The sequence below is a fragment of the Callospermophilus lateralis genome, chromosome 16 (assembly GCF_048772815.1).
Source record: "Callospermophilus lateralis isolate mCalLat2 chromosome 16, mCalLat2.hap1, whole genome shotgun sequence".
Classification (NCBI taxonomy): Eukaryota; Metazoa; Chordata; class Mammalia; order Rodentia; family Sciuridae; genus Callospermophilus; species Callospermophilus lateralis.
Genome location: NC_135320.1, coordinates 75,628,296 through 75,654,996, shown reverse-complemented (window position 1 = coordinate 75,654,996; position 26,701 = coordinate 75,628,296). Strand labels below are relative to the sequence as shown.

The following is a 26,701-nucleotide window of genomic DNA, read 5'->3' as shown; positions in this document are numbered from 1 at the left end:
CCCGGCTCTGACCTCCACTGTGTCATTACCCCTGCATGTCCAATGCTCGGTAGGACTGAGGATCCTTATTTTCTCAGTTTTTAAAAAGTCTTTCCCAGAACCACTGGGGACTATCCCTGGTGCCTCAAATCAGTGTAAATGTTTACAGGAAACCGTTGGGCAGCACGAACTGCTTATGTGACACAGGTATTGTGAAATGTAGAATGAGGTCACCTTTGAGCAAATCGCTTCTTGGTTGCAAAAAAAAGCTCCTGGGATCAACCTGAGCCTGGGGTTTTAGGGCTTGAGGGAAAGCCAGTGTCATGGTCCCACCTCCCCCGCCTGCAGGCTGGAGCAGAGCCGCTCCATGCCTGCCATACTCCAGGCTCCCTCTTGTTGAAAAGTATTCCAGGAGGAAAGTCTAGAGGACCTTGCTTTTTAAAATATTAACCGTTTTCCCAATTATGCAGCTGTGGGCCACACGTGGCCTCTGAGGAGGGAAGATTTTCTCTTGGTCCTTGCCCTGCACAGCCCAGTGAGTATCACGCAACTCCCATCAGCTTGGAGATGGGGTTTCATCACGATGCTCTGCAGTTACCCATTCTTCCACTCCTGTATGCACGCATTCATTCAGCAAGGTCAATGTTGAGAGCCTTTTGTGTGTGTGTGAGTAGCCATGCATAAAATGCCCCTTCCCCCGGAACTTGCTGTGCCATGGCAGAGATGTGCGTAGCATGAGGGACACAGCCATCCAGAAAAGCCTGTTGAGTCCTAAAGGAGGAGTGGGAGTGAAGGTCCAAGGTCAAAGATACAGGTGGGCCAGCGAGCCAGCAAAGACCCTATGGGAGAAAGAAAGAAGTGCTCTGGGAGCTGCAAATCTAGTAGCACAGATGATCAGGGGGCTGGGGAAGAGCAGGTAGGAGGGCAAGACTTTGTGAGGCTCCCAACTGAGGCTCTCCTTAGGAGCTGCTCCCAGGGGCCCCACAGACTCCACTGGAGCATCGAGGCTTCCTTCTGTACTAAAGGGGCCTACATTGAACAGCCAGAAGCAGAGGAGTGACAGGTCCATCTGCACTTCAGAAAGGCCCCTCTGGAGAGAGGGAGACAGGAAGGGTCATGTGAGCCGTGTCGGCAGTTCTGGGCAGTGGTGGAGGTGGTGATGGAGAGGAGCTGGTGGGTCTGAGAGGTCCCAAGGACTTAGAGGAGAGAGGCTTTGGGGCGACTAACTGGATGTGAGGTGAAGGAAAAGAGGGAGCCCAGGATGAGCCCCAGATTGCTGCCAGCGCAATATAGCAAATGGACCTCGTGGAAGCTAGAAGCCTCTTCCAGGGATGGCATTGCCACAGTCCAGGCCTGGGGTGTGAGGCCCTTGACATGGACAGGAAGAAGCAGCCCAAATGGAAGGGGATGTCACTGGACCCAAAGGGGCGAGCTCCAGTGACATTTCTGAGAAAAAGAAATCTGGGAGGTTTACAAGAAAAAGAAATCCCTTTCGAGGTGAGATCTTCTGGTACTCGGAAATTTAAAAATTAATCGTAACATCACAGACTAAGTAACTAGATCCACATTACGTGGGTGGAACTCTGGGAGGAAATGAAGAAGAACAATGTAAGTAACAGTGTTGGATCCAAACCAGAATGAGGCAAGCAATGAACTCCTGCGAGTGAATTAACTTTTGCAAGTGAACTCATCCTAGGATTTTCTATTTCTCCCGTTGGAATCAAATAGCTAAATCTTCCCAGAATTATAGAGGTGGAAATAATCCTTGAGATGAAGTGAATGATCCAAGAACAAAAAGCTGGTGGCCTCTCGAACTTCCAGGCCAGACCTAAGTCCCTGCTAAGCCTTTCCAAAGATGATTTTGAGGGCTGGTGCCAAAGGTGAGGCAAGTGAAAACATCTTGTGGTTTTGCCAGACTCCTTTTTCTCTCATCCCCCTTTTCAGCCAGGACCTCTCCATCCCTTACCCACACCTATGGTTCAGATTTTTTCCTGCTACCAACCTGTCAATCAGAATATATCAGACCACCCACCAATATGGCCTTCCCAGGCTCAGTCCCGGAGTGTGATAATGCCCACCTGTTCAATTTTCCAACCCTCCATTCAAAAATTGCCACACACACACACACACCCTCCACAACAGCAAACCATGAGCATCTGACTACTTTTCAGCATCTGCAGGAGTTTCCAGACTTGAGGCTTCGACAAAGGTTTTAGGGTTCTTCTCTTGAAACCTTGAGGCACTGGTGAGGATAGTAGGCATATTTGTTTCTGAGAGCTGCCATAACTAAGTACCACAAACCAGATGGCTTAAAACAACAGAAATTTGTCATCACACAGTTATGGAAACCAGAAGTTCAAAATCAAGGGGTCAGCAGGACCACGCACCCTGAAGGCAGTAGGGATGGATGTCCCTCACTTCCCTTGGTTCCAGGTAGCCTCTGGTTTCTGTGGTTCTTAGTTGCACCTCTCCTTTCCTCACCCCCTGGGGGGCATCCTCCCTGCATGTCTTCCTGTCATCCTCCCTGTGTGTATAGGTCCCTCTGTCCAAATTTCTCCTCTGAATAAAGACACTAGTCATATGGGATTAGGACTCGCCCTAATGACCCATTTGGGCTGATTGCCTTGTAAAAACCCTATTGGTAAATAAGGCCCCATTTGGTGGTATTGAGGGTTAGGACATCAATAGAGCAGTTTTGAAGGGACATAACTTAACCGCTGCAGGTGCCTCCTCAACAGCCAGGATACAGGGAGCATTGGATGGGAGGTTCTGCCAGTGTAGACCTTCCTGTGGAAATGTACACACTGCTGCAGGGCCCAGGATGAACAAAGGACTAACATCAGAACAGAGCTTTACTGTACCCCATCCTGTAGAGAAATAATGTGAGCCAAAAATGCAAATTCAAATTTTCTAGAAGCCAAATTTTAAAAAAGAAACAGATGAAATTAATTTTAACCATTTTATTTGACCCAAAATATTATCATTTTGAAATGATAACAACGGGCAGTCAACATAAAAATTATTAGAGAGATATTTAACCCTCTTTTGTATATGAAGTCATTGAAATTCAGTCTGTATTTTGCTTTCCTAGCACATCTCAACTCCAACTCACCCCATTTCCGAGGTAGCAGATAGCCATATCTGCTATAGTCTGGGACATTACAACCCAAGAGTCCATCACCTTTTGGCTTGTGTGAGGCAGAGCTGGAAGTCCAATCTGACTCCAAAGGTCATCCTTCTCCCTCCACACCAGTTGCTTCTCATCCCTGCGGCCTGCTAGGGAAGCTGATCTCCATGAGCTATTCCCTGCTCAAGTTCATGTGCTGGCCTATGTATCAGGTCCATCGGGCCCCATTGAGAGACTATCTTAACTTAAGTGATTCTAATAGCAGGGATCTTGGGGCCTGTGGCAGGAAGTAGAGAAGGATTTGGAGACAGATGCGTACTCCTCCTTGAAACCTGGAGTCCTACCATGGAACCAGCCGTCTCCTTGCACACAGCTCTGACTGAAGGAGTGTCAGATCAAATGATATTTGGGAACGGGGCAAGGACAATGGCTTTAGCCCATCCCTGGACTCCACTACCTCTAACAAGCTGCTTCTGAATGAGCATGCAAACCAAGGAAAAACAGTATTTGTCCCATGAAAATTCAGGTTCAAACAAGTCCCCTCACCTCCCTGCTCACTTCCTCCCACCAGAATATAGCCCTGGGTCCTCCATGTAGAAAAATCTGGAGTAACAGCTAGACCTCTCCAAGGTGGGATATCATGGGAGCTCACTACTTGTACAAGATTCAAGAACTTCAGTTACTCTTCTTCCTCCCCTGTGATGTGCAAGACCTGACCAGGAGCCAGGAGCCCCTCCTTAACTTCTCCTTCCAATCAAACAGACCTTCGTTGTTTCCTCCACCTATGAACTAGCTGCTGAAATCCTCTTTAAATATCATTCAAACAAGAGGTCAAAACATTGGATATAGATACAGACCTCATGAGACTAATGGTGCCGCCCAGTCTCATGTATATGGAGCTTTCCCCCAGCCCACAGCAGGTCAGGTGCTGTGCGACAGGACCAGAGAAGAGGATACAGAACCTGTCTTGGTACCACATAGGGTACCAAGATGTCCTCAAAAGAGGCAGTGGAGATGGGCATGGTGGCACATAACTTTAATCCCAGCAGGAAGATCGTGAGTTCAAAGCCAGTCCCAGCAATTTAGCAAGGCCCTAAGCAATTTGGTAAGACCTTGTCTCTAAATAAAAATAGAGAAGGGGCTGGGGAAGTGGCTCAGTGGTCAAGCGCCCCTAGGTTCAATCCCCTGGTACCAACAAAATAAAAAGAAAAAAAAGTAGTGGACTGGGATGAACCCTTGCCTTCTTTAATTAAGTCAAATCAGTGCAAAGCAATTCAACAGATTTATTTGGAAAATACTAAGTACAGCCGAAACCCACCGTATGTAGGAGGGGTTCAACCATAAGACACAACTTCTGTCACCAAAGAATCAACAATCCAGGCAACAATCTAATCTAGACCTCCACCATTTGCACTTCCATGATTTTTGTCGGTCTGAATACTATTAACTTAGCATTTTTCTTTTAATCAACTCATTTTAGCTCACTTTTTTTTTACACATTAGGTTCAAATTAAAATAAACGTGAAACTATTAAAATAAAAATGGTCCCAAATCACTTTTTATACCTTCAGTAATATGCTTGGAAAATAGTTCTGATGTGCCAGACAGATCCAGTTCCCCCAAGCAACCAATTGTGGCCCAAGCAAGACGGCCATAATTGGCACTGTGATAGTACACGCTACATTTAATAACCACTCCCTGTGGCCCAGCCACAAGGCTCAGAATGTCTCATTCATGCAATCCTATAATCACTGCAAGGATCTACTGCTATGTAAGCCTTGGGCTATGGAGGAACAGGGAAGCTGGAACTTAGTTCTTCAAGGTTTAAAGCACTTGATCCACCAGCAAATGTGGTTGAGATAAGGTAAGTGAGTTCTCTGTCCATGAGAGCAGGGATGGGTTTGAAAGAGTAGTCTGAGACCAGATTACAGGAAGTCCTGATGCTCCATTAAGGGATTCTGATTTAATTCCAGAAGTCATGAGGAATCACCAAAAGCATTTAAATTACCAAGTGAAATGAGGACATATGTATATGGTCCAGGATGGAGTGTGGAGCCTGGCATCCGAAAGACTGAAACAATCAGGATCTACTGGCAGTGGCAGTGGGAATGAAGGAGAGGGACAGATGCAAGTGTTCTATCATAGGTGAGATGGATGGGACTTGGTGACTTTGGAAAGCAAGGGAGACAAAAATGGGCACCCAGATGTAACTTTGGATTTTCTACTTCAGGTGCACTGAAATGAAATAGGAGAGTGGAGAGTGGGTTAAACTGAGAACCAGCAAAATGTGTTCAGCTTTAGCTCCCCTGGAAGTTGAAGCCCCTTAGAGATCTGTGGGAAGATGGCCATGGGATACTGGAAATAAGATCTGAGCTCAGAGGGTCATCAACGAAGGGAAGGAGTCATCTGTGGGAGGAGTAACAACAGCTAGAAAGGAGAACTGGAAACTGACCTTAGGTGACCCACGAAAGAAGGGCCAAAGGAGGATGGGAGAGCGAGGTGGAGAGAGGGAAGGAAGAAACAAATGAGAGGAGAGGAGGACAGTCATCAAGGAAGGTGCTTCAGGCAAAGAAAGGCAGCACAGGACCTGAGAAGAGGCCCTGAGCCACGCCTCAGTTTCCTCATCTGTCACAGTTTAGATTAGATGGTCCTCACATTTCCTTCCAGTGCTCATGATTGCTGAGTGCTCCGTGGGACCCCAGGGTACTCCATCACCAAGGTGGGCTGCTCATGCTGGGTGGCCTGCACAAGTCCCACGTGGAGTGAGGCAGCGCCAAGGCACTTGGACATTTACTTTCCCTGGGGTCTGGGGTCCCCAGAGTGCACACCCAGCTCCACCACGGACCCCTCCTTGGATTCTCAGTTCATTCTCACACAGCCTTTTCTAGTATTGCCCACTATATAGGTGGAGAAACTGAGGCTTATAACTGGTCAAGTGCCAGGCAGTCAGTAAAGGGTGGAGCCACGATTAGAATTTGAGCTGAGGAAATCTAATCTAGAGCTTGATGGCTGCCTGGTCTTTCTCACTCCCACACTGGCCATGCCTAGGGCATCTTCCTAATTGTGTTTCCTTGTTCAAGGACATCTCCCTGTCCCTTCTTAATCATGACAGCTTTGAGTATTGATCAGATTGCTGAAATGAGCATTCATTACTTTGAGCATTGGGAAAAAAACAGCTTTATAAAAAGAACAAAGTTCAAAGGTGTTATGGGCGCTTACTGGCTTACAGGGACAACTACCCTTTCAGTCCCAGTTTAGACTTCTGAGATTAACAGTTTTGTGGATGGGATTGATACTGTGGCAATTTGGGCCTAGATCTTAGGCCTATGTCAGTAGTAAGTACCCAGTGGACTAGAAATGGGTTACAACTTCTTTCTTGAGTCTTAAAAATAGTTTTATTGAAATGTAATTCACATACCATATAATCCACCCATTTAAAGTACGCAATTCAATGGTTTTAAATATATTTATAGATATGCCAAACATTGCAACCATTGATTTTAGAACATTTTCATCACCTCACTAAAATCCTGAACCTTTGTGCCTCTTCCCATCCCACACACCCCCAGCCACTAATCTACTTTCTGTGTCTATGGGTTTCCCTATTCTAGAATTTCATATGAAGGTAATCATATAATACATGATCTTCTGCAACTGACTTCTTTTATTTAGCATAATGTTTTTAAGTTTCTTCCATATTTATCAGCAAATAAACATTTTTGGCCAAATATTCTACTATATAGATATACTATATTTTGTTTATCCATTTATCCATTGATGGAATGAGTTTTGGGTGTTTCTACCTTTTGGGCATTAGGAATAATGCAGCAATGAAAATTCATGGAGGGGTGGAGAATAGAAGTTCACTGAATTAGGCAAAGGGGAATAAAGGAAAGGGAGAGGATGGGAACAGGAAAGGCAGTAGAATGAATCAGACATGACTTTCCTATGTTCACATACAAATAGTCGACCATTGTAACTCTATGTCATGTACAACCACAGAATGGGAAAGAAGTTATACTCCGTGTATTCATAATGTCAAAATATATTCTACTGTCATGTGTAACTAAAAAGAACAATTTTTAAAAAAAAAGAAATAATCATGCACAAGTTGTGCGTGGACATGCTTTTGCTTCTCTAGGACTGAAATGAGGGATTGGGCTGTACATGTTCCTCTTTCCACTAGAATGTTTTCGCTGTGCTTCCCGCAGAGAGGGCTCCAATGTCTTGTCCGAGTGAGTGCCGAGAACACACTTTCAGCACAGAACACTAGGGCTAACGGGGGCCACTCAGTTCCACCGTAGCCTCTGATCACCCTGAAATCGTGGGTTGTGGCTTCCCAACCTGACTGACTTGATCCTCCACCTGGTGTCTCGCTCGCTCCAGCTTCACTTCTCTTCATTTGCACCTTAGGAACAAATGAAGCCCCCATCATTGAAATCTTAGCAAGCAGGACCTCGAACCAGAGGCAGCAAATAAAGCAGAAGTACAAGGCGAAGTACGGCAAGGTAATTGCGGGGTGCACCGGGGTGGCCTTGACTATCGCTACTGCCTCCACACTCCCCTGGCCGTGGAGAATGTCTTCAAAGTTTTATTGAGTTATCCCAGGAGAAAAACTGAAATAACCATTTAAAACTTGTAATTGACTTCAGAAAACCTGAAATTGCTGTGCTAACTTAATAGCCGATACAATCAATATCTAACTCATTATTATTTTTTAAATTGACTTCATTTTTCTATTAAGCCCTTCGTCATTTTTTTCCACTCAATTTGGTCTAATTCCACATAATAACTTATAGATGAGCTAAGGATTTGAAAATCAGTTTCCCCAGGTGGGTTTTTATGCAGAAGTTTTTCATATATTCAACACTCTTCAAGAATGATACGGTCTTCATAAATTATTGTTACAGAAAACTAAAACAAACCCCAAACTCTTCATTTTGATCAAGGCTTTCTTTCTTTCTTTTTATTTATTTCCTTTTTTTATTCTTTTTGTTGTTGACGATGCACTTATGGACAGGAATCTTAAAATATGCATTAGGCTTTCTTGTTTCTTTATTAATATATAATGAACACAATTTAACCTTTTTGTAATGTCACTATAATTATCATTATGCAAAGTGAATATCCATCATTATGCTGTAGTCTCATCCATATTTATAAAACCTCTACCATTTCAAAAACCAGACATGTAAACAGATTGAAAGAAAGATGGGGTTTCCTCTTTATTTGACATTGGGCAGGTAACAATCTCTTTAGGCCTTGTTCTCCTCACTTATCTCTCTTCTCAGATTGCTGGTTTATCAAAGAAGATAACACTAGCACTATCAACAAAGGGAAGCTAGGATAGGTAGGATTGCTCCCAGTTCACAGATAGGAAAGGTAAAGCTCACATGTTTCAAGGACTTACATAAACTCGTGACATGGGGAGGTGGGGAGGCAGCAGGACTCAGATCTAAGTCTCTGATTTCAGGGCCAGCGTCCATACCTGGAGGATCCAGGGCCAGGAGCAGAGCCATTTCCTCCTATTCTAAACAGCCCAGGTGGCTATGCTTGCATAGTTTTCCTGCTTCTTTTCATCAGCAGGCTTGTGGATGCCATTCGTTTTGTGAAAATAAGTGAGTTTCCAATCAACTGCATTTGATTGAATTGAATGAAGTGGAATTTTAATCCTGGTCCACATGTCAAACCCTAGCAGCCCCCACATTCTATGTCTGCTTGCACCCCACCAGTATGGGAAGTCAGACACAAGGCTCCTTAACCTTCATTCTGACATAGGAGCAAACAAAGTCCTGGGGTCTCTGCTAAAACTAAAGAGGGCATGTTCCAGCATGAAACTTGATCCCTGTTTGCCAATCCCTTGCTTTCTTTCTGCTTCTCAGCTGTATTTCAGAGATGAGACCAAGGAAGAGATTCTCAGAGCTGGAGGGTGTTTGAGATGATGAAATCAGAGTCCCCGTCTCAGCTAAGCTCCAAAGAGAATAACCATCCCAGGGTCACACAGCTAGTTAGCAGGACAGGAGCTGAGGAATCCCAAGTCTGTTTCTCTGCCCAACAGAATATAAACCCTCAAGGATTTATTTCCAGGCTTGTGCCTTCTGAGAGTGATCAGCCGGGATTTCTCTTTGCTGCAGTTCTAAACAATGCCATTCTGACCTGGAAAAGGATTTCCAGTTTCCAGGTGGTAGACACCACAGAGTCCTGAGCAGAAGCCTACCTTCACAGGATGCAGTGTTAAAGGGAGAGGTAGCAGCGGGGACAGGAGTGTCATATTACAGTCCTCTTAAGATGGTAGATCCCAAGGCCTTGCACAAAAATATGGATTTTTCTCCCTGGCCCAGAACTCAGAGGTTCATTTGATAAATAATTGATTTGCCTCCTTTCAGGAAATCCCTTTCAACGTAGGCTAACAATGATATTCTTATATAATACACATAATGAATAATAATAAGTATTTTTGAGCATTATCAAATATATCAGGCACTGTGCTCATTATTTACATGGATCCTCTCATTTAATTTTCCCATTGACTCTATAAATCTGGTTATTCTTCCCATGTTCTAGAGAAGAAAATTGCCTGTGGATGAAATTAAGTTTTCCAAGGTCACAATGCTACTGTGACTGTGTCCTTAGCCATCAGACTTGTTGCTGAGTAGCCAGCCCAGGACCCTGCTGTTACTTGGGTCCCTGAGATACCCACTCATCTATGGGCCTCCAATCTGACCCATCCTGGGCTGTGGCTCCACGGCAGGTCCTTCCTATAAGTTGGGGCATTGACAACTGGATAGACTGACTACCCCCTCTGGACCCTGTCCTTATTAAACCCTGTTATCAGAGACGAACAGGAAGGAGAAGGTAGTTTCCTCACTGTGATAAGAGGGTGCTCTAAAAAAAGTTGAAGACTATGCCCACGGAAAACAGGATGCCAGGGAGAATTTCCTTGACATCTGCCTGTCTGAGTTCTTTCTCACACACCTCCCTCTCAGGGTTTAACAAGATAACTGAAGTGACTGTACATCTGGTCCTAACAAGAGAGTCCCTGTTTATTCCTGCTGTCCATCACAATTATTAATAATAGTCCCCTTTCCTCTCAAAACTAACCCAATTTGGATGGTAAATTATCAGATTCCTCTAGAGAAAACAGACCTGCATTCAGTCCTTTTTAGCTGAATGTTTGGCAGCAAACCCTTCATCTTCTGAAGTCCAGTGAATGAGGACAGTGCCAATACTTAGGCTAGTTTTTCAGGGTTGTCTTGAGGATCTATTGAGAAAGGTCTTGGAACCCTAGAATATTCTGCAAACATTGCTGTTTCAATGATTCGTCTTTGGGATCTCCAGCCCTGAGTGGGAAATCTCCTCTTTGCCTCTCTGCTAGCCTTGCTGGGAGAATGGATGGATGGCCATGGTGACCACTGTTTCCAAGAGTGGGTTGTTTTTGCCAGGTCACTCTGTATGTGGCCAAGGCAGGTTTCCTGCCAGGCCTGAGCACATGCAATAGTGCAGTGAGACACCTGTCCCTTTCCCCCCAGCCACTCCCCAACAGGCCTCTGTGTTTCCTTTAGGACCTGGAAGAGGTGCTCAAGGGTGAGCTGAGTGGAAACTTTGAGAAGACAGCCTTGGCTCTTCTGGAAAGGCCCAGTGACTATGCCGCCCGACAACTGCAGAAGGCTATGAAGGGTCTGGGCACAGACGAGGCTGTGCTCATCGAGATCCTGTGCACAAGCACCAATAAGGTCAGTCCCACGTTACCCTTGAACAAAAATCTGCACACCTGCCAGAAATGGCTGCAACCCCGTGGAGGGAAGCCACTTCCTGGCCTTCTTTCCATGGGCAACAAGAGTCTGTGCAGAAAGGTGTCCACTTGGCCCCTGTAGGAAGGATGTCTCTTGCTGTCTTCCATAGGTCAGTCTTGGTGTTGCTACCCCTGCTTGACAGAATAGATCCTTCCAGATCTGCGTCAGTCTAGGTTTTGTTTCTCTAACTGTGCACGGGAGGCGTGATTCTACTTTACCTTCCCCAGCCTGACGTTGTGGGCCTTCAGGCATGAACAATGCAATAGGTAACCCACACACGTTTGTGTCACCGCCTTGTCCGTGACTGTTATCCATGTAAAGCATAAATAAGACTATATAACCAGACAGAAAGGTTGGTGGAGTCAGGGATCCCAGTGAGCACCCCCAGCGGCTGCTAGCACCTCCCTGGAGGATTCTGTGTCCTTCAATCAATAGATAGAAGATCCCTTGGGCTCATGCCATCATTTCAGGTGCAAAAAAAAAAGCCCTTGCAGAAGCCCATTTGTCTTTGGTTCCAGAATCCAGGAGGGCCAAGGAATTCATCAAGAGTAAAGAGAGTCCACAAGTCATCAGTAGGTGACCCCGTCTTCTTCCATAACCACCCATCAGAGGGGAGTGGGGGGAACCCAGCAAGAACAATACCAGAAAAGCCCCACATTCTGAGACGTCCCAGTAAGAGACAGCATCAGTGGTTGGGGCAGACAGCAAGATGAGGAGTAGCACTCTGACGCTGGACATTCTCTGAAGCCTGCAGTGCTAGCCACCTGTCACTCCATCCAGCCCAGGGCGCAGGCTCAGCCACTCCCCCCAGAGTACGACCATGATCCATGCTATGGCTGTGAACCCCTCTTCTCCACACCCCTGCACTCCTTTCCTCCGTTTCAGGTTCAGAAAATGCCTCAGAGGTGAGTTAGCACCCAGACCTGGTGATGCCCACGGTCCATGGTCACACCACTTTCCCCATTCATGCCCTTCATGCCCTTCCCAGAAGCCCTAGGTCCCAGCCGTGAGGTGCCCAATGTCGGGGGCAATCAGCTCCTGCCTTTGTGAAAAAGGTTAATTTTCTTATTCTTTTTCTCACCTTGGCCTGGTTTCTTTAAGGTCCAAGCAATAAAGCCAAGCCTTTCTCTTAATCAAATAGGTCTGAAGATAAGGAGAAGAAAAGGAGAGAGAGAGCAGGTGCCAGGTTGAGGCAGATCCTAGTGGTGGGCTGGAAGGGGGCGGGGGGAGCTGTACCCGACTCCTGGTCAGCAGCCCCCATCTCCTGGTCGGCCCTCCCTCCCACCATCAGAGCCCAGCAGCCAGCTCCTCACCTGCTGCCCCCACCTGCTGCCGCTCATCACTGCCCTCTGGCTGAGGGGAGGACAGGGGCAGCCTGCATGGTCCACTGCTGGGGCCAGCGTAAACGGAGGCAGCTCCTGAGGCGGCCACGGCAGAGACATTCAATATAAAACAATCCCTCTCAGTCTGCGCCCCGGGACTGCACTTCTGATGGCATCAGGGGTCCCCTTATTTGACGCAGCAAAAAACTAGAAATAACCTAAGCAGCCATCAGTGAGTGACTGGCTAACCTGTGACCTGCAGTAGGATGGAACATTTTGTGCCCTTTAAAAAACGAGGTGACTGTCTACTTATGAGCAGAGCTTGATCCTCCTAGTCACTAAGTAGTCAAGAAGTGGGTCACAGAATGATAAGGACCGCATTCCACCTCTAAACACTCATACTCAAAAATTCCTATATGTTTCCAGCAGCACCCTAACTCTATGTAAATGCAAAGGAAAATGTTTGGGAAGATTCACAGTGAATTATATATATACATGCACACACACATACATATATATATGTACACACACACACACACACACAGGATTGACCCCAGGGGGCACTCAACCACTGAGCCACATCCCCAGCCCATTTTTATATTTTATTTAGAGACAGGGTCTCACTGAGTTGCTTAGCACTTTGCCATTGCTGAGGTTGGCTTTGAACTCACGAGCCTCCTGTCTCAGTCTCCTGAGCTGCTGGGATTACAGGGATGTGCCACTGCTCCTGGCCCATACTGAACTTCTAATGCTGGCTATGTGGGTGGGTGTGAGACTGTGAGATTGGCCAGGAGGTGGAGAAAGGCTGAGCTGTGATATTTTTACCTTTTCATTTTTATTGGACATGAAATCATTGTACACACTTATGGAATACAGTATAGTGTTTTGACGCATGTATACAATGTGTAATGATCACAGTTGAATAACTAACATATTCATCACCTCAAACATTATTTCTTTGTAGTGCAAACATTCAAAATCCTCTCTTCTGGCTCTTTTGAAGTATACAATATATTATTGTTAGCGGCAGTCATCCTGCTATTCAATAGCACAGGAGAACTTCTTAGTCCCATCTTATTATAACTTAGTAACTGTCCATCAATTTCTCCCTCTCCTTCTTTTCCCCTCATCCTCAGCCTCTGGTAGCTGCCATTCCACTCTCAACTTTCACGAGACAACTTTTTTAAATTTTGCAAACAAGTGACATCATGAAGTATTTGTCTCTCTGTGCTTGAGTAGTTTCCTTAACATAATGTCCTCCAGGCTCGAGCATGTTGTCACAAATGATAGAAATTCATTCTTTTTTTTTCTTCTTTCAGTAGCATTTTATATAAATCAAATTACTATAACTGACACAGAAAGACATAAAATGCACAAATATGAAAAAACCACATCTACCAAATTTTTGTTTGTGCAAGTTTGAGCTTAAAACTTTGTTTTAGTTAATTTTGTTTCTTTTCTTCAACAATAAGAAATTCATTCTTTTTATGGCTACATAGTATTCAATTGTGTAAATACAACTTATTTTTTATTCATTTGCTTACTGATGGACACCTAGGTTGGTTGTGTATCTAAGGAGAATATATGCGTGTGTTACTGGTGTGTTTGAAATGTCTGCACGGAGAGGGTCCCTTCACACCCCAGGCAAGTCCCACAGGGATGACTATCTTAAGACGTCAGGAAGACACCTGTGTCTGGAAACAGTCACCTGCCTGGTCTGTGGGCACCTCCCTCTTGCTGATTGACTCCACTTGGACACTGATTTGTTTTAATTTTGTTCCAGGAAATCGGTGCCATCAAAGAGGCTTACCAAAGGCGTAAGTGACTTTTCATTCTGGCTTTGGATAAGGTCTGTCCCTTTGAAAACACTTCTAGGAACTGAATTGTCTGCTTTCTCCTCTCCCTTTTGCTTCTTCAAAAGTATTTGACAGGAGCCTTGAATCAGATGTCAAAGGTGACGTAAGTGGCAACCTAAAGAAGATTCTGGTGTCCCTGCTGCAGGTAAACTGTTCTCACCTACTTTACCATCTGAGGAAATAATTCTTGGCCACATGGTACCATAACAAGAAAGGTAAACTAGATAAACATTTCCTTCTTTTATTAAAAGTTGTCCACCCTTGCTCCATCAGCCCAGGGACCAGGAAGTTATCCACCTGGGATTTCTCCTCTTATAACAATCTGCCCAGTCTCGTGCGGTTTGCAAAGCCTTTGGGTGATTGGATTAGCTCATTAAATATAACCACTTCCCTTGACCAGTGAGGAAGTCAGGCCTCCCGAGATGGGGAACCTGCCTGATTCACATCCAGTAAGACCCAGCCCAGGAGCAAGACCATCTGACCCAAGCCAGGCCCTTTCCACACCACAAATCTGCCCCTACTTCTAGGATGTGCCCAGAGTCTAGGCCTGTAGGAACTGCTATAAGGAACTCCACCAGGGCAGCAGGGCTTTCAGAAGTGGCCCTGCTGGGACATAGTCCTCCCACTCTAGGGTCTCCAGGTGGGTAGCACCTGCATCTCATTCACAGCCATCTACTTGAGCTTCGTGCATTTCCTCCATTTCATTTATCCCACTGTGGATAGACTGACAGAACAGAACCACAATATTAGGCATCAATGGCCACAGGAGGGTTGTGTAAGTTTTCTCCTGCTGCATAACGAATCACCACAAACTAAGCAGCTCAAAACAACGGAGATCTACTTTCTCACCCTGGCCACAGGCCAGGAGTCCAGGGATGGGTTAGCCGTGTCCTTTGCTCAGGGTCTCACCAGGCTGAAACCCAGGTTTGGGCCAGGGCTGCCATTTCACCTGAAGCTCAGGGAGAATTCCTGGTGTTCTGTTCCCTTCCCTGCTGTCAACCAGAGACCGCCGTTGGCAACCAGAGGCCATCTGCGGCTCCCTGCCACATGACCCCGGGGAACAGTTTACAATAGAGCTGTGGGGTTTCTTCCCGGCCAGCAGAAGCTCATCTCTCTGACTACTCCCATCTCTCACTTTTAAGAGGGTCCTGATTGGGTTAGGCCCACCCAGAATGACCTCCTTTTTGATCCATTCAACTAATTATGGACCCGAATGACATCTAGAAAAATCCCCCAGACCATCTGCCATCACATAACCACAGAGCGACATCTCTGTTTCCACTGTTGCACACTCAGAGAAAGGGATTCCATCAGGCTGTGGGTCACTGAGGTCACTGCTGTCAGCCTGCTCTGAGGTCAGTGGGCTTCCTGACTGACGCTGATTTCTACAAGCAAGCATTTGCACAGAAGTGACACTGTTTATCAGTCATGCCCAAAAGATGGCAGCAAAGAGCAGGCCTTGACGCTTTGCCAGGCTGAAGAGTGCTTCAGGCCACTCCGAAATCACCCTCACAGTCCCAAGACAGTGGTCCAGCAGGAACTCGAGTTAACAACCATGTATGGATTTTTCTAGGCGAATCGTGATGAGGGAGATGAAGTGGACAAGGATCTGGCTGGTCGGGATGCCAAAGATCTGTATGATGTAAGTGTGCTCATGTGCCAGTCTCCACAACTTCTTTTGTTTTTAAATTATGAGCATTGTTTTCCACAAACGTTTTCTTATTTCATGCACATGGGAGTTGCTTAGGAAATAAGTGTGACCTTTAAGAAATAAATATATGCTTACATCTATTCAGATCATATATAGGGAGTTGTTCCTGTTCTTATACTCTGGGGCTAACCTGGATCCATTTGGGAACGAGAAAAGGTATAAATAATATAAATATATAATGCATGTTTGTGGGTTAGATGCTCAAAGTGCTTAGTCAATCCATTTGACTTCTATTCAGCTTGTATTTTATAATTGCCTGTAAGTAAGATCTCATCACAGCACTGAATATGCGGTCTTTTCACAAAGTCCTTTTCAAATTGTTTGCTTCGAGGCAGGGGAAGGCCGCTGGGGTACTGATGAGCTTGCCTTCAATGAAGTCCTGGCCAATAGGAACTACAAGCAGTTACAAGCCACCTTTCAAGCCTATCAGATTGTAAGTAATGAAGTACTGAGGGGAGTGGGCTCTCTCAGAAACTCTCCTGAATTATTTCCAAAGGAAGCCAAGACCTGGGATACAGAGCTAGAAAATCACAAATAATAGTAGTTTTCAGTGGTGAGGGGTGGGGTAAGGTCCAGGATGCTTCCCCTCATCCTGCACAGGACAGCCCCAAGATGGGGTACTAAGTCTGGGATACCCTGGGATATCAGGGACATGCAGAGTGTTATGTTTAGGAGCAAAACTTAAGAGTCCAGGGTTCAGGTACAAATGCTGGTTCTACCACTGGCAAGTGACCAAACCTCTTCCACCCTCTTCTGTAAAACAGGGACCATGAGCATCACCATCCAAACCTCATAGAGCTATTTGTAATAGTTAAAGAAGACAAAGGCTCAGAACAATATCTGACAGGTTGTAAGCTCTATTATCGGTGGTATTATTCCAATTTACAGCTGTGTTCACAGTGTACCTACAACTCTCCAGACAGACGTGAGATCCCTCATGAAAAGACATGGATAAATTGTGTTTCTAATCTCACGATCAATTTAAGCCAACGAAGTGAGTTAGCTATTTCAGAGTACTTAGTTCTAAGTCCTTCCCTTAAAAGCGATCTTGAATTGGCAAAAAACCCTTTTTTTCCTCCTATTTTATTTTTGTAGAGTGCTTTTACCTGTTCAAAGCACTTCTATGCCTTGTGTCTCATTTCAATTTCACGACAATATCATAACTATAATGTAGGCTGAACAGCTGTTGTGGCCTGTAACTGTTGGACAGGGCAAGTCTGCCCAGTGAGGAGCCATCTGTAACTTATCAGGACCACACAACAAGTCAGTAGCAGAAAGTGGATGAGAGCTCCAAGCCTCCCCGGCCCGAGCGCCTACCTCGGCTGGAGCTGGCTGCTCCTCACTCGAAATAGCCTTTCCTGGGAGCTGCCAGTAGATGAAAAGACAACGAGGCTTCGGAATTTTATCATTACTGCATGGAAGCCTTGAGGGGCCCCTGCTTTCAAATTGTGCCCAGAGTCATAATCAAAGGCAGCCAATCGAGCAGCCCCTGCTCTCAGTGCCTGCAGGCCTCTGGCCTCTGAGCTGGAGGACCTCTCAGTGACCATGGTCCTCTTCCACGTGATAGAGGCCACTGATGGAGTTTCCAAGAATGGCTGTCATTGGTGATCACCAGAGAAACTCCCACACGGGAGTGAGTGTGTGTGTTGTGTGTGTGTGTGTGCATGCACTCACACATACAACTGTATGAACTAATGACAACCCTGAAAGGACGCACTCTAGGTCAATATCTCAAAGTTGATTCCAAAAGAGCAGCATCAGTATCACCTGAGAATTCACTCTCCACCCTGGACTCACTGAACCTGATTCTCTGGGGTTCCAGTCTAACCAACTGCAGGACTTAACAAGACCCGAAGGTGATTCTGATGCATAAAGAAGCTTGAGGAGTTGGCCCCAGGCCACTAGCAACAGAGTCTGGGGCAAATTCTTAAAGGTCTGTGCCTAACTCTTCTCAACTAGGAAGGGGGTTAATGGTACCCACTGCATAGGATTAGTAAGGATTAAATGAATTCATGGAAGTAAACATTAGACAGTACCTTGCTTGCTGTATACGCGTGCTCGATAAACATTAGCAATTGTTAGCACTCTCCCCATTTGAACCAACAGGACCAAAAATCAGAGCAAATCTCCAAAGGAAATAAAGCACCCTACAGAGGTGCTGATTCTTGACACAAAACCAGCTCTAAAATGCTACCTGTATATTCTAAAAGCCTTGTTCAAATGTCATTCATTTTGATCTTCATTGCTTATTTTTTAGAATTTACTCTGTTCTTAGAACCTAGGTTCAATACGTTTTTGATGTATCTGGCCAAGAGCACCAAGACACTTGTATGAGATCACTGGAATGTATTATGTATTAGATTGTCATGGCGTTCAGTTGAATTTTAATTTTTGGCACAAAAACTCAGGGTTTTGTCCTTTACTTGCCCTCTAAGCCTAAGTCTTAACTTCTGACATGCTCAGCAATCCAACCCAAGAAACAGAACCTCTCCAAACAGGTACATCCTGCAAGATTATTCCAGTCCCAAGTTTTACCAAACATGAAACACACAATCACAAAGTCAAAGTTAGTTCCACAACAGGGCTCAGAATAAATAGGTTACACACATGCACAGCCCAGCCCCACACCTCTTCATCCTGAGCCTCACCTCTTGGCCCTTCTTTTTATATTCCTAAGCCATCAGAATGGCCCTCTGTCATCAAAGCCAGAATGCAGGGGGCCCTGTGGTCAGCTTACTGTTAATTTGGAGGCATCCATTTTAAAAGAGAGATGTGTTCTCCCTACAGGCACTGCTACCTGTTTAACTAGTCTCTGAGACTGGTTTGGAATCCACCCTTGTAAAGTGTTTTTATTCTGAGATCAGAAAACCTGGTTCTGTCCAAAGAGTCCCCTAGGAATTAGGTATTGAGGTAACTAAAGTGAAAAGCGGACACAGGAGAGTCCCAGTAGCTGGGTCAGTCCATTATTCCAGACTCTGTTCCAGAGAGCCCAGGGAGATGCTCCTGCAGCCTGCAGGTGGCTGGAGCCAGCAGAGAAAAGGAGGAAGTAGCATCTCATTGCAGCACGTGAATAGAGTCCCCAGGAGTTGTGCAAGGAAGAGCACTGAGGTTCCAGAACATGGCATCAATGTCCAGGACTAGTGTGGGGAGCCCACCTCCACCTTCCCAGACCAGCTGTTCATCTGCCTTTATCTGTTTTGTGGGCTGAGAGTCTGTGGAATATTGAAAATCACTCCCCTGGCCTGGGATTAACAGTAGAAACAGAAAGTGGTTTAATGTGAGGATTTTTTTTTAAGTAAATACAGATCTGTGTGAACAAAAGGTTGTCTTGAAATTCAATCTCAGTCTGCAAAACAAGAACTCTGTTTCTGGGAAAGTGATAGGCATCCCTTTCTACCAACTTCCAGACCAAACCCCAGAAAGTTGGGGGCAGGGACAGGATTAAAAGGCCCTGCCCTTTTTACTCTGGATGGCTTTGCAGACATGGCTGGGGATCCAGACCCCTGTCCTCTCACATATATTGTGCTTGCATCTCAAAGAATATTTTGTTTACCCTTGTTTCCATAATACAAACCATCAGCTCCACTAGTATGTACTCAAAGGTCCCAAGTATTTATAGGATCAATTGTGCCATATCCTGAAAAGACCATTTCTAAGAAAAAGGCAAAGTGCTCAAACCCTGCAAAGAGCTCTCCTTTCTATTTGCCTGCCCTGAGCTTGGCCCAGGCTGTATTTGTGTTAAGGAGAGTCACAATTTACTCTAACTTTAGCTTCTGTAAATATTTGGAAAGAAACCTAATGTGCAATGCTGTGCAGAGTGACATGCAGACCAGTGGTGAATATAAGATCATCTGCAGTCACCCCAGAGCTAAGGAAAGTGGCGTTCTGATGTGGTCAACCCCGCTCTGTCAGGAACATTAGATCATGTCCCCATCATGAACTTCACGGCCTCCACTTATTCCACCCAAGCTATAAGTGACTGACTCCCAGTTCCAGGACAAGGAGACAAGGGAGATGCAGGTCAGATTATTATACCACCGTCTCCTGGTAACTGGAAAAGATGAGAAATACATTGGAAATTAAAATACTGTAGAGTGTTACGGTGTGGGTCCAGTATGGGTCCCCTCTGAACTAACTCCTTAGCAGTAAGAGCTCCTCTCAAATAAGGGGCAGCCACCCCCACCCTGAAGAGCAAGAGCCAGGACAGGAGCTCCCTACAGCTGAGGCACTAAATCTGGGAGAGTTTAGCATGTCATTTAGAGAAAAGACCCAAGAACTCCAGGGCCAAAAGCAAATTCTAGAATAACCAGCCAGACTTTGCTTGTCTCTCCAGCTCATCGGCAAAGACATAGAAGAATCTATTAAAGAAGAAACATCAGGAGACTTGCAGAAGGCCTACTTAACCCTGGGTAAAGTAAAGTTAGGAGGGTCCCTGTCCTAAGTGAGGCTTTCTGAAGCTGGCCTGGGAGACTGAGTTCTGCATGCAGGAGGATTTCAGGAATGACATACCTAAGCAGCATCTGGCTTAGATGATGCCGTGTCTGTCCCGCAGGGAGCTCTGAAATGGGGATGGTCACATTGGAACAAGGGGGCCAGATTTCTGCACACCATGTCAAACTGTAGTGGGACCTTTGCAACCTTGGGAAAGTCAGCAATTTCTGCAGAGGGCACCAGATGTGAGCAGTCAATAAGCAACCCCTGGAATGCATGCCTCAGCCCTGAAGAAGACATCTCATTGTGCACCAGAATGTCCACTGCAGTCCTACCAGGGTAGGGAGTCCTAAAGAGCATTTGTCAGCAGCCCTGGATCATGATCTAGTCTCAGGTGGCAGTATGGGGGGCTCAAATGACACATACTCAAGAATACCTAGTTTAGTATCGAGACAAGTTTTTACACATGCCCCATGGCTGGAGGGTTTCCTTTCCATTTGATGCCCTTCAACATTCAAAGAATGAGTTCTGTTTAGAAAGGGAGGGGAGGGAGACAAGATCTTGGCTATGCCAAGCAAACCCCAGGACCTTCTCTCCAGGTGTTGCCCAAAGACAGGAAATAGCAGAGAGATGGGCACAGGGCCGTGTCTGGCAGGCTCCCTTTTTCTTTCTGCAAGCACTGGAATGAAGGCATTGTCCATTGTCCACACTGCTGTGGCGAGGAGTCCAGGGCACCAACCCAAATGGCATGAAGAATGGAGAGACACATCCCCAGAAGAGGAAGAACGAAACAAGCAGTCCTGGAAGCTCAAAAATGTGCTCCAGTTGCCAAACTTTTCTTGAGATTATTTTTTTTAAACAATGTCAACAATTGGGGAGTTTTTTTCCCCCATCCATGCTCATTTTGCCTTCAATTAGCAGGACCTCTACTGTGATGTGCAGAGGCCTAAATGTTTCCAGTATTATTCATGATCACATGGACACAGGAGCCCTAGTGTGGACGATTGTCCTTAGGGCTTTAAGGAAGAGTCTCCTAAGCAGATGGAAGCCTTTGCAGATGGAGTCTCTATTTCAGGGGCTCTAAGGCCAGAAAAATAGCAGAGTGCTGTCAGAGGGTGTTCCTGCAACCAGTCAATGTTTTAACATCTACTCAACACCAACCTGAGTACAGGGGTTGTACTAGGTACAGGGATCAAAGACAAATAAGACCCAGTTCTTGCTCTTATGGAATTTAATATCCAAGTCAACAGATTGGGCTACAGTAAAGAAATGAACAATTAACAATCAGAACAAGGAGAGTATAGAGGAGGGAAAAGCTAATCCCGGGAATTGGGAGCCAGGAACTACAGGAGTTGAGATATTCAGTAGAAAAGCAAAAATAATTAGAAAAGACCTTGAGAATAAACCACACAAATAATAGAACATGACTTCACAACTCTAGTTTCTAGACATTCCTCACCCTGCCCCCACCTAACTCCTAGAAACACAAGCTTATGACTACAATCTAAAAACAGGGGCTCTACCCAAGTGACTCCACCATGACCATGGGGCCCAAGGATCACCTGCCTCAGAATCTCCTGTTACAACAGTTTCCTGGGCCCCTTTCAGGTTTCCCGTGGAGAAACCTGGAATGGAATGGAGCCCAAGAGGCCACACTTATAAGCTCCCCACAGCTCATCTTGTGTCCCCTGCTCTTTGAGTGAGGTACAGCACAGCATGAAGAGTCGGCTGTCCATCCTTCCACTCACTGAGCAACTTGACCCCATGCTTCCCTTGTATCCCGCTGAAAGATTCCTCCTGCTGCCAACAGCATAAGCTACTTCCCAGACACAGATTATCTGCACTAAAGATGGTGAAAGTTTTCTTCCCAATCTATTGGGAAGAAGGAATGTGAAGGAAGAAGACCCTGAGTAGGTACAGAGCACCCTGACTCTGGGCCCACGATGGTTCAGATCCATTCATGCTGCCTAGAGAGGAAAAGTTGGTCTGTCAATAGCTCCAATTGCCTGGGGACCACAGTGAGTCTCAAATACGCTGCTCTTCAAAGCAGTATACAGGTTTCCACCAACAACCACCCAGGGGCTTTTGGATTGTTCTTGGGGTAAAGAGACCAGACATCTGGGTTGGGCTTTTCTTTTCCACTAAAACTCTGGAGGCTGACATGTGGCCTATAAAAGGAGACCGACACTCCCCCCACACACACACACCCCTAGGCTCTCCTTCCGTAATCCTGCTCCCCCTCCCTTGCTCAGAAGCATCAGCCACACAGATACTGACCTGGAAAACAAGAGCCCCACTCCAGGCCATATTAAGCTTGCATGGTCCACATGTATGTGGAACTTATTATTCATACTAACATCAAAAAATTAATCTAGAGAAATGTTAACAACCCCAAGAGTAAATAGCTTATTGCTCTTAAGCATTAGTCATGACAGATGCATATGAGCTGGAGGAGGAAGGGAAATGGTGATTTAGCCCAGGAATAGAGAGGCACCCTGTCGCCCAGCTGATGCTTAGAAACCACACTCCATTCATCTGTGGATGGAGCAAAGCTGGCAGGCAAGGGGAGGTCAGAAAGAGCACCGAGCAGCACCCTGGGAAGGCGACCAATCATCTTACCAAGCCTACATCCAGGTCACTGGCTGAGAAAGTCATGGGGAGCCTGGAGAAGGTTCAGAGACAAGGCTTCTAAAGGTGGTTGAGCACAGGAAAGCAGCCCACAGACCTGAGGGGTCAACCTGCGAGATTACGGATTTTTATTACACGAGGTTGCTGGCCCACCTGTGTTGCCCTCAGAGTCCTGCTCCAGCACCAGGGATTTCCCTGAGATAGGAACAGTAATTTCTGCAGGTGAGACCCGTGCACCCCACAGGACAAACCTGAGGATGACGCCCGCCCCCAGAGGGCCTTCAGGAAGCAGGACGTGCTCTTATTCTGCTGAAGTGCTTTTGACCTGGCTCTGGTTGAAGGCCCTGGTATCTTGACCTGGGGAATCTTCCAGATCTCATTCCAAAGCAATGTGACATCAGCTTCTTCCAAACTTCTGTCTCAGGGGTCAGTCAGCTCCAAGGGTTGCCAGGGGCCACTCTGGGCCACTCCGGGCCCTGGTAGGGTCTCCATGTTATCCATCAAATTGTGAACACCACCCCTATCCTTTTCTCATCCTGCCCAGTGAGATGCGCTCAGGACCTGGATGGCTATTTGGCCGACTGTCTGTATAAGTCCATGAAAGGTGCAGGGACCGATGAGGAAACGTTAATCCGCATCTTGGTGACCAGGGATAAGGTAAGACACACTCCACTCCAAAGAGGCAGCTGCACCTTCTCTTTTGCCCACGACTGATGTCATGGACAAGTAGTTTTCATTAAGGACCTATTTACAGGAAAAGCAAAACAGAGATGGTCCCTGCCTTCCCAGAATTTGTAGAAGACTGTGCTCTGCTTCAATCTGTTTCTTTTTATAAAAATACAATAATGATAGTTGCTTCTATTTTTGTCCTCTGTGGCTCTGGAGACTTCGTGGTACTGTGTGGAGGGGAACTTACAGAAGCTACGCCCAGCTCCATTTTAAGGAAGCCAAAACAGGGACACTGAAGGAGGTTGCCCGGCCACAGAGACAATAAGTAAATGACTCCCCAGTTCCTCAGCAAGCCCTTTTTAAATTGAACACACCATAGAAGCACGATTTTTGCACAAGGAACACTTTAGCCTAAGAGTACTTCTCAACCTTTTCCTTGTTGTCCCCCTAAGGATCCGGTTCACACACTTATTTTTCCTAATTGGCAACCTCCCCTCACCCACCAAATGTTTTTTAAAACCTCAGACACTATTGTTGATCCATTTATGTGCCGTTTGAATTATTTATTTCCAGGAATAGCAATGCACCTTTATACATTAAAAGATTAAGGGTCCTTTTTACCCTTTAAGGACCAATTTTTGTCCCCTGTCAAAGAATGTACGTGTCTAAGAAAGAAAAGGGAATGAATTGCCAAAAGGTTGGGAGCAGCTGCCAAGATGCCGAGCTAACGCTTCAGGACCTCAGGTCACAGATAGAAAGGGTGTGACGTCAAGGGGAAAGGGCATTCTCTGCAGGGGCAGCCCTGGAGGATGAAGGAGAACAAAGCAGGTGAAAACCACAGACATCTTCCCCCTAAAAATTGACAAAGGGAGAGGGAGAAGTGCCAGGCCAAATCTTGATCCACGCCTTTTGACAAATACTTAACATCTGACGCTGGTTTTAAATAAAACTTCGCAGTAAGACAGTTCTTTCGTTTTTCTTTCTATTCCTGGAATATCTCCTCCCCCTCTCTCCCTCCTCCTCCATGACTTGTCTTTTTTTCTAAGTCTGCTTCTCTCTCCTCCCTCTCTTCCTTTCAGCCTCTCTGCCGCTCTCCTGGAGTCTCTCCTCTGTCCTCTCCAGAAGACTTCCAGCTCTGGCTGTCTGGCTCTTAGCAATGCATCTCCCAGCCCAAGACACCAGAGGTCTCGAGGTTCACAACAGAACAGACCCAAGGTTCTGAAAGAGCTCTAGGGGGACTGGATCCATCCAGAGTGCCTGTCCAGGGCTCCATGTTCACCCTGACCGAGATCATGGAATGTTCAGTTCCAGAATGCTCTGTCCCCTCTCGGTATTGACCAGTGTCCTGGGTAGACAGTTTCTCCTGGCCACTTAGAGTTTAGCCAGATCCTTTAATCCCTCACAACCACAACAGAGGCCCACTGAGCCCGCATCCTGACCCACACCTTGTTACCCCTCCACCAGCACTAAGTAAGGAGCCAGGCAGGGGAGCAGGGGACACACGCCATCTGCCTCTAACAGTCCCTCTCCTCCTGCTCAGTGTCCACTTCAAACAATCCCTCACTCCCCCACCTTCTCTCTCTCAGTTCAGCCCTCTAACTGGGGCAGGAGAATAAAGAATCTGATACCTGAGCCACGGTTTCTAGGTCCGCAGTGCAAGGCAGAGTCTAAACCAAAAAGAAAAGAAAAAATACTCCTGGTTACAGAGGGCTCTTTGTTTCTTTTATGAGAGTCATTTTCTTCAATCTGGAATTATATCTTTTCTGATGCAAGTTACCTGCCTCTGAGCTGGAAGGAGCCCTTAGCAGAGTGATCTTCTTGGCTGTTTTTCTCCTGAGGTTTACCCTCATCCATAGCACCCAGGTTTTTAAGCTTTAAACTAGTCCTACAAATGATTTGAATTTTATTGACAGGTTTAATATCTGTGCTTATCCAGAGCATAAGGGGGAAAAAAAATGCTTCATCTGAGGTTTCCATTATAATTTCCTTTGTCTTCTACCAAGGGTTAGCAAACTCTGACCTATCACCTGAGTGGGGCCCATCACCTGTTTTTGAACAATCCTGATATCCAAGAATGATTCATTTCTAAATCCGAACACAAATAACTTGAAAGAAAACTCAAAAATAAAAATTCTAATTTGTAACACATAAAGATCATTCTGACGTTCAGGTTTTGGATTCCATCAATACAGTTTCAATAGCTCATACAACTACATGCAGACACCTCTGGGGAACTGAACTCAGCTTCCCTTCTCCCATCCACAAAATGGAAATGATGACAGCCCTACCCCTAAAGGCTGTTTAAGGCAAATGAGTGTGAGGGCTTAGCTGACTGTTCATGGGGAACATACTATCAATGCTGGGGTCCCCCTTCCATTATCTTTCCTACAGGTGGACCTACAGGGCATAAAGGCCAAGTTCCAGGAGAAGTATCAGAAGTCTCTCTCTGACATGGTTCGCTCGGACACCTCTGGGGATTTCCAGAAATTGCTGCTGGCCCTCTTGCTCTGAACCAAGTCAGAGCGATAGGAGGAACACAGGAAGAAACTGCCTTTATCAAGAGCACATTCCGAATCAAGCTTGAAAACCGGACCGTGGCACCAAAACCCCTCAAGTCCTGGTTTGTTTTCTTGGCATCTTAAGCAGCTGAAAGGCCAAAGCTATTTACATTAAGAGCAACAGCCTCAAGACACTTGGACGGGTCACCTTGAATGCTGGCTTAGCCTGTATCTAGGTTGCCCCCTAACCTTCCTTTAACATGGTAACCGAAAGCTTTCCAAGCACAAATAAAATCAGCAGTTGATAATAATAATAATAATAATAATAATAATAATAATAATAATAATAAAATATAAAAAACCCTATGCATTTGTAATAAAATGTTAAGAATACTATCACACAAGAATGTGGGAGTGTATATGGTTCCAGTAAAGACTGAATGGTTATAGTACAGGGAAGACAAATTTAACCAATTTGTTAATTTTTCCTTCTGAGTGCTCAATTTCAAAGCCTCAATGTTAATTAAAGTTGTGGATTATGCCTAGTCAGTTGCTTTTCCAAACTGGCTTGAGTAGTTTGGGCTCTTGTCCTGGAAATTATAGGACTAGTGAAATGCAAACACATTTGGGAAAATGCACAACTACATCTATTAACAATCACCAAGGACAGGGATCAAGGCTGGCAGC

At 45.7% G+C, this 26,701-nt stretch overlaps 1 protein-coding gene across 1 annotated transcript in view; it reads left to right on the top strand.

Moving 5' to 3' along the window:
* Anxa13 (annexin A13) overlaps window positions 1-26,027 on the top strand; it is a 52,087-nt gene extending 26,060 nt beyond the window's left edge. The window contains exons 4-12 of the mRNA XM_076835780.2: window positions 7,520-7,614; window positions 10,669-10,839; window positions 14,005-14,038; window positions 14,143-14,222; window positions 15,651-15,719; window positions 16,120-16,221; window positions 20,122-20,197; window positions 23,392-23,504; window positions 25,908-26,027. Of these exons, the coding sequence (XP_076691895.2) occupies window positions 7,520-7,614; window positions 10,669-10,839; window positions 14,005-14,038; window positions 14,143-14,222; window positions 15,651-15,719; window positions 16,120-16,221; window positions 20,122-20,197; window positions 23,392-23,504; window positions 25,908-26,027 (860 nt within the window). The remainder of the gene's footprint in view (window positions 1-7,519; window positions 7,615-10,668; window positions 10,840-14,004; window positions 14,039-14,142; window positions 14,223-15,650; window positions 15,720-16,119; window positions 16,222-20,121; window positions 20,198-23,391; window positions 23,505-25,907) is intronic.
* Window positions 26,028-26,701: the final 674 nt, after the last annotated feature.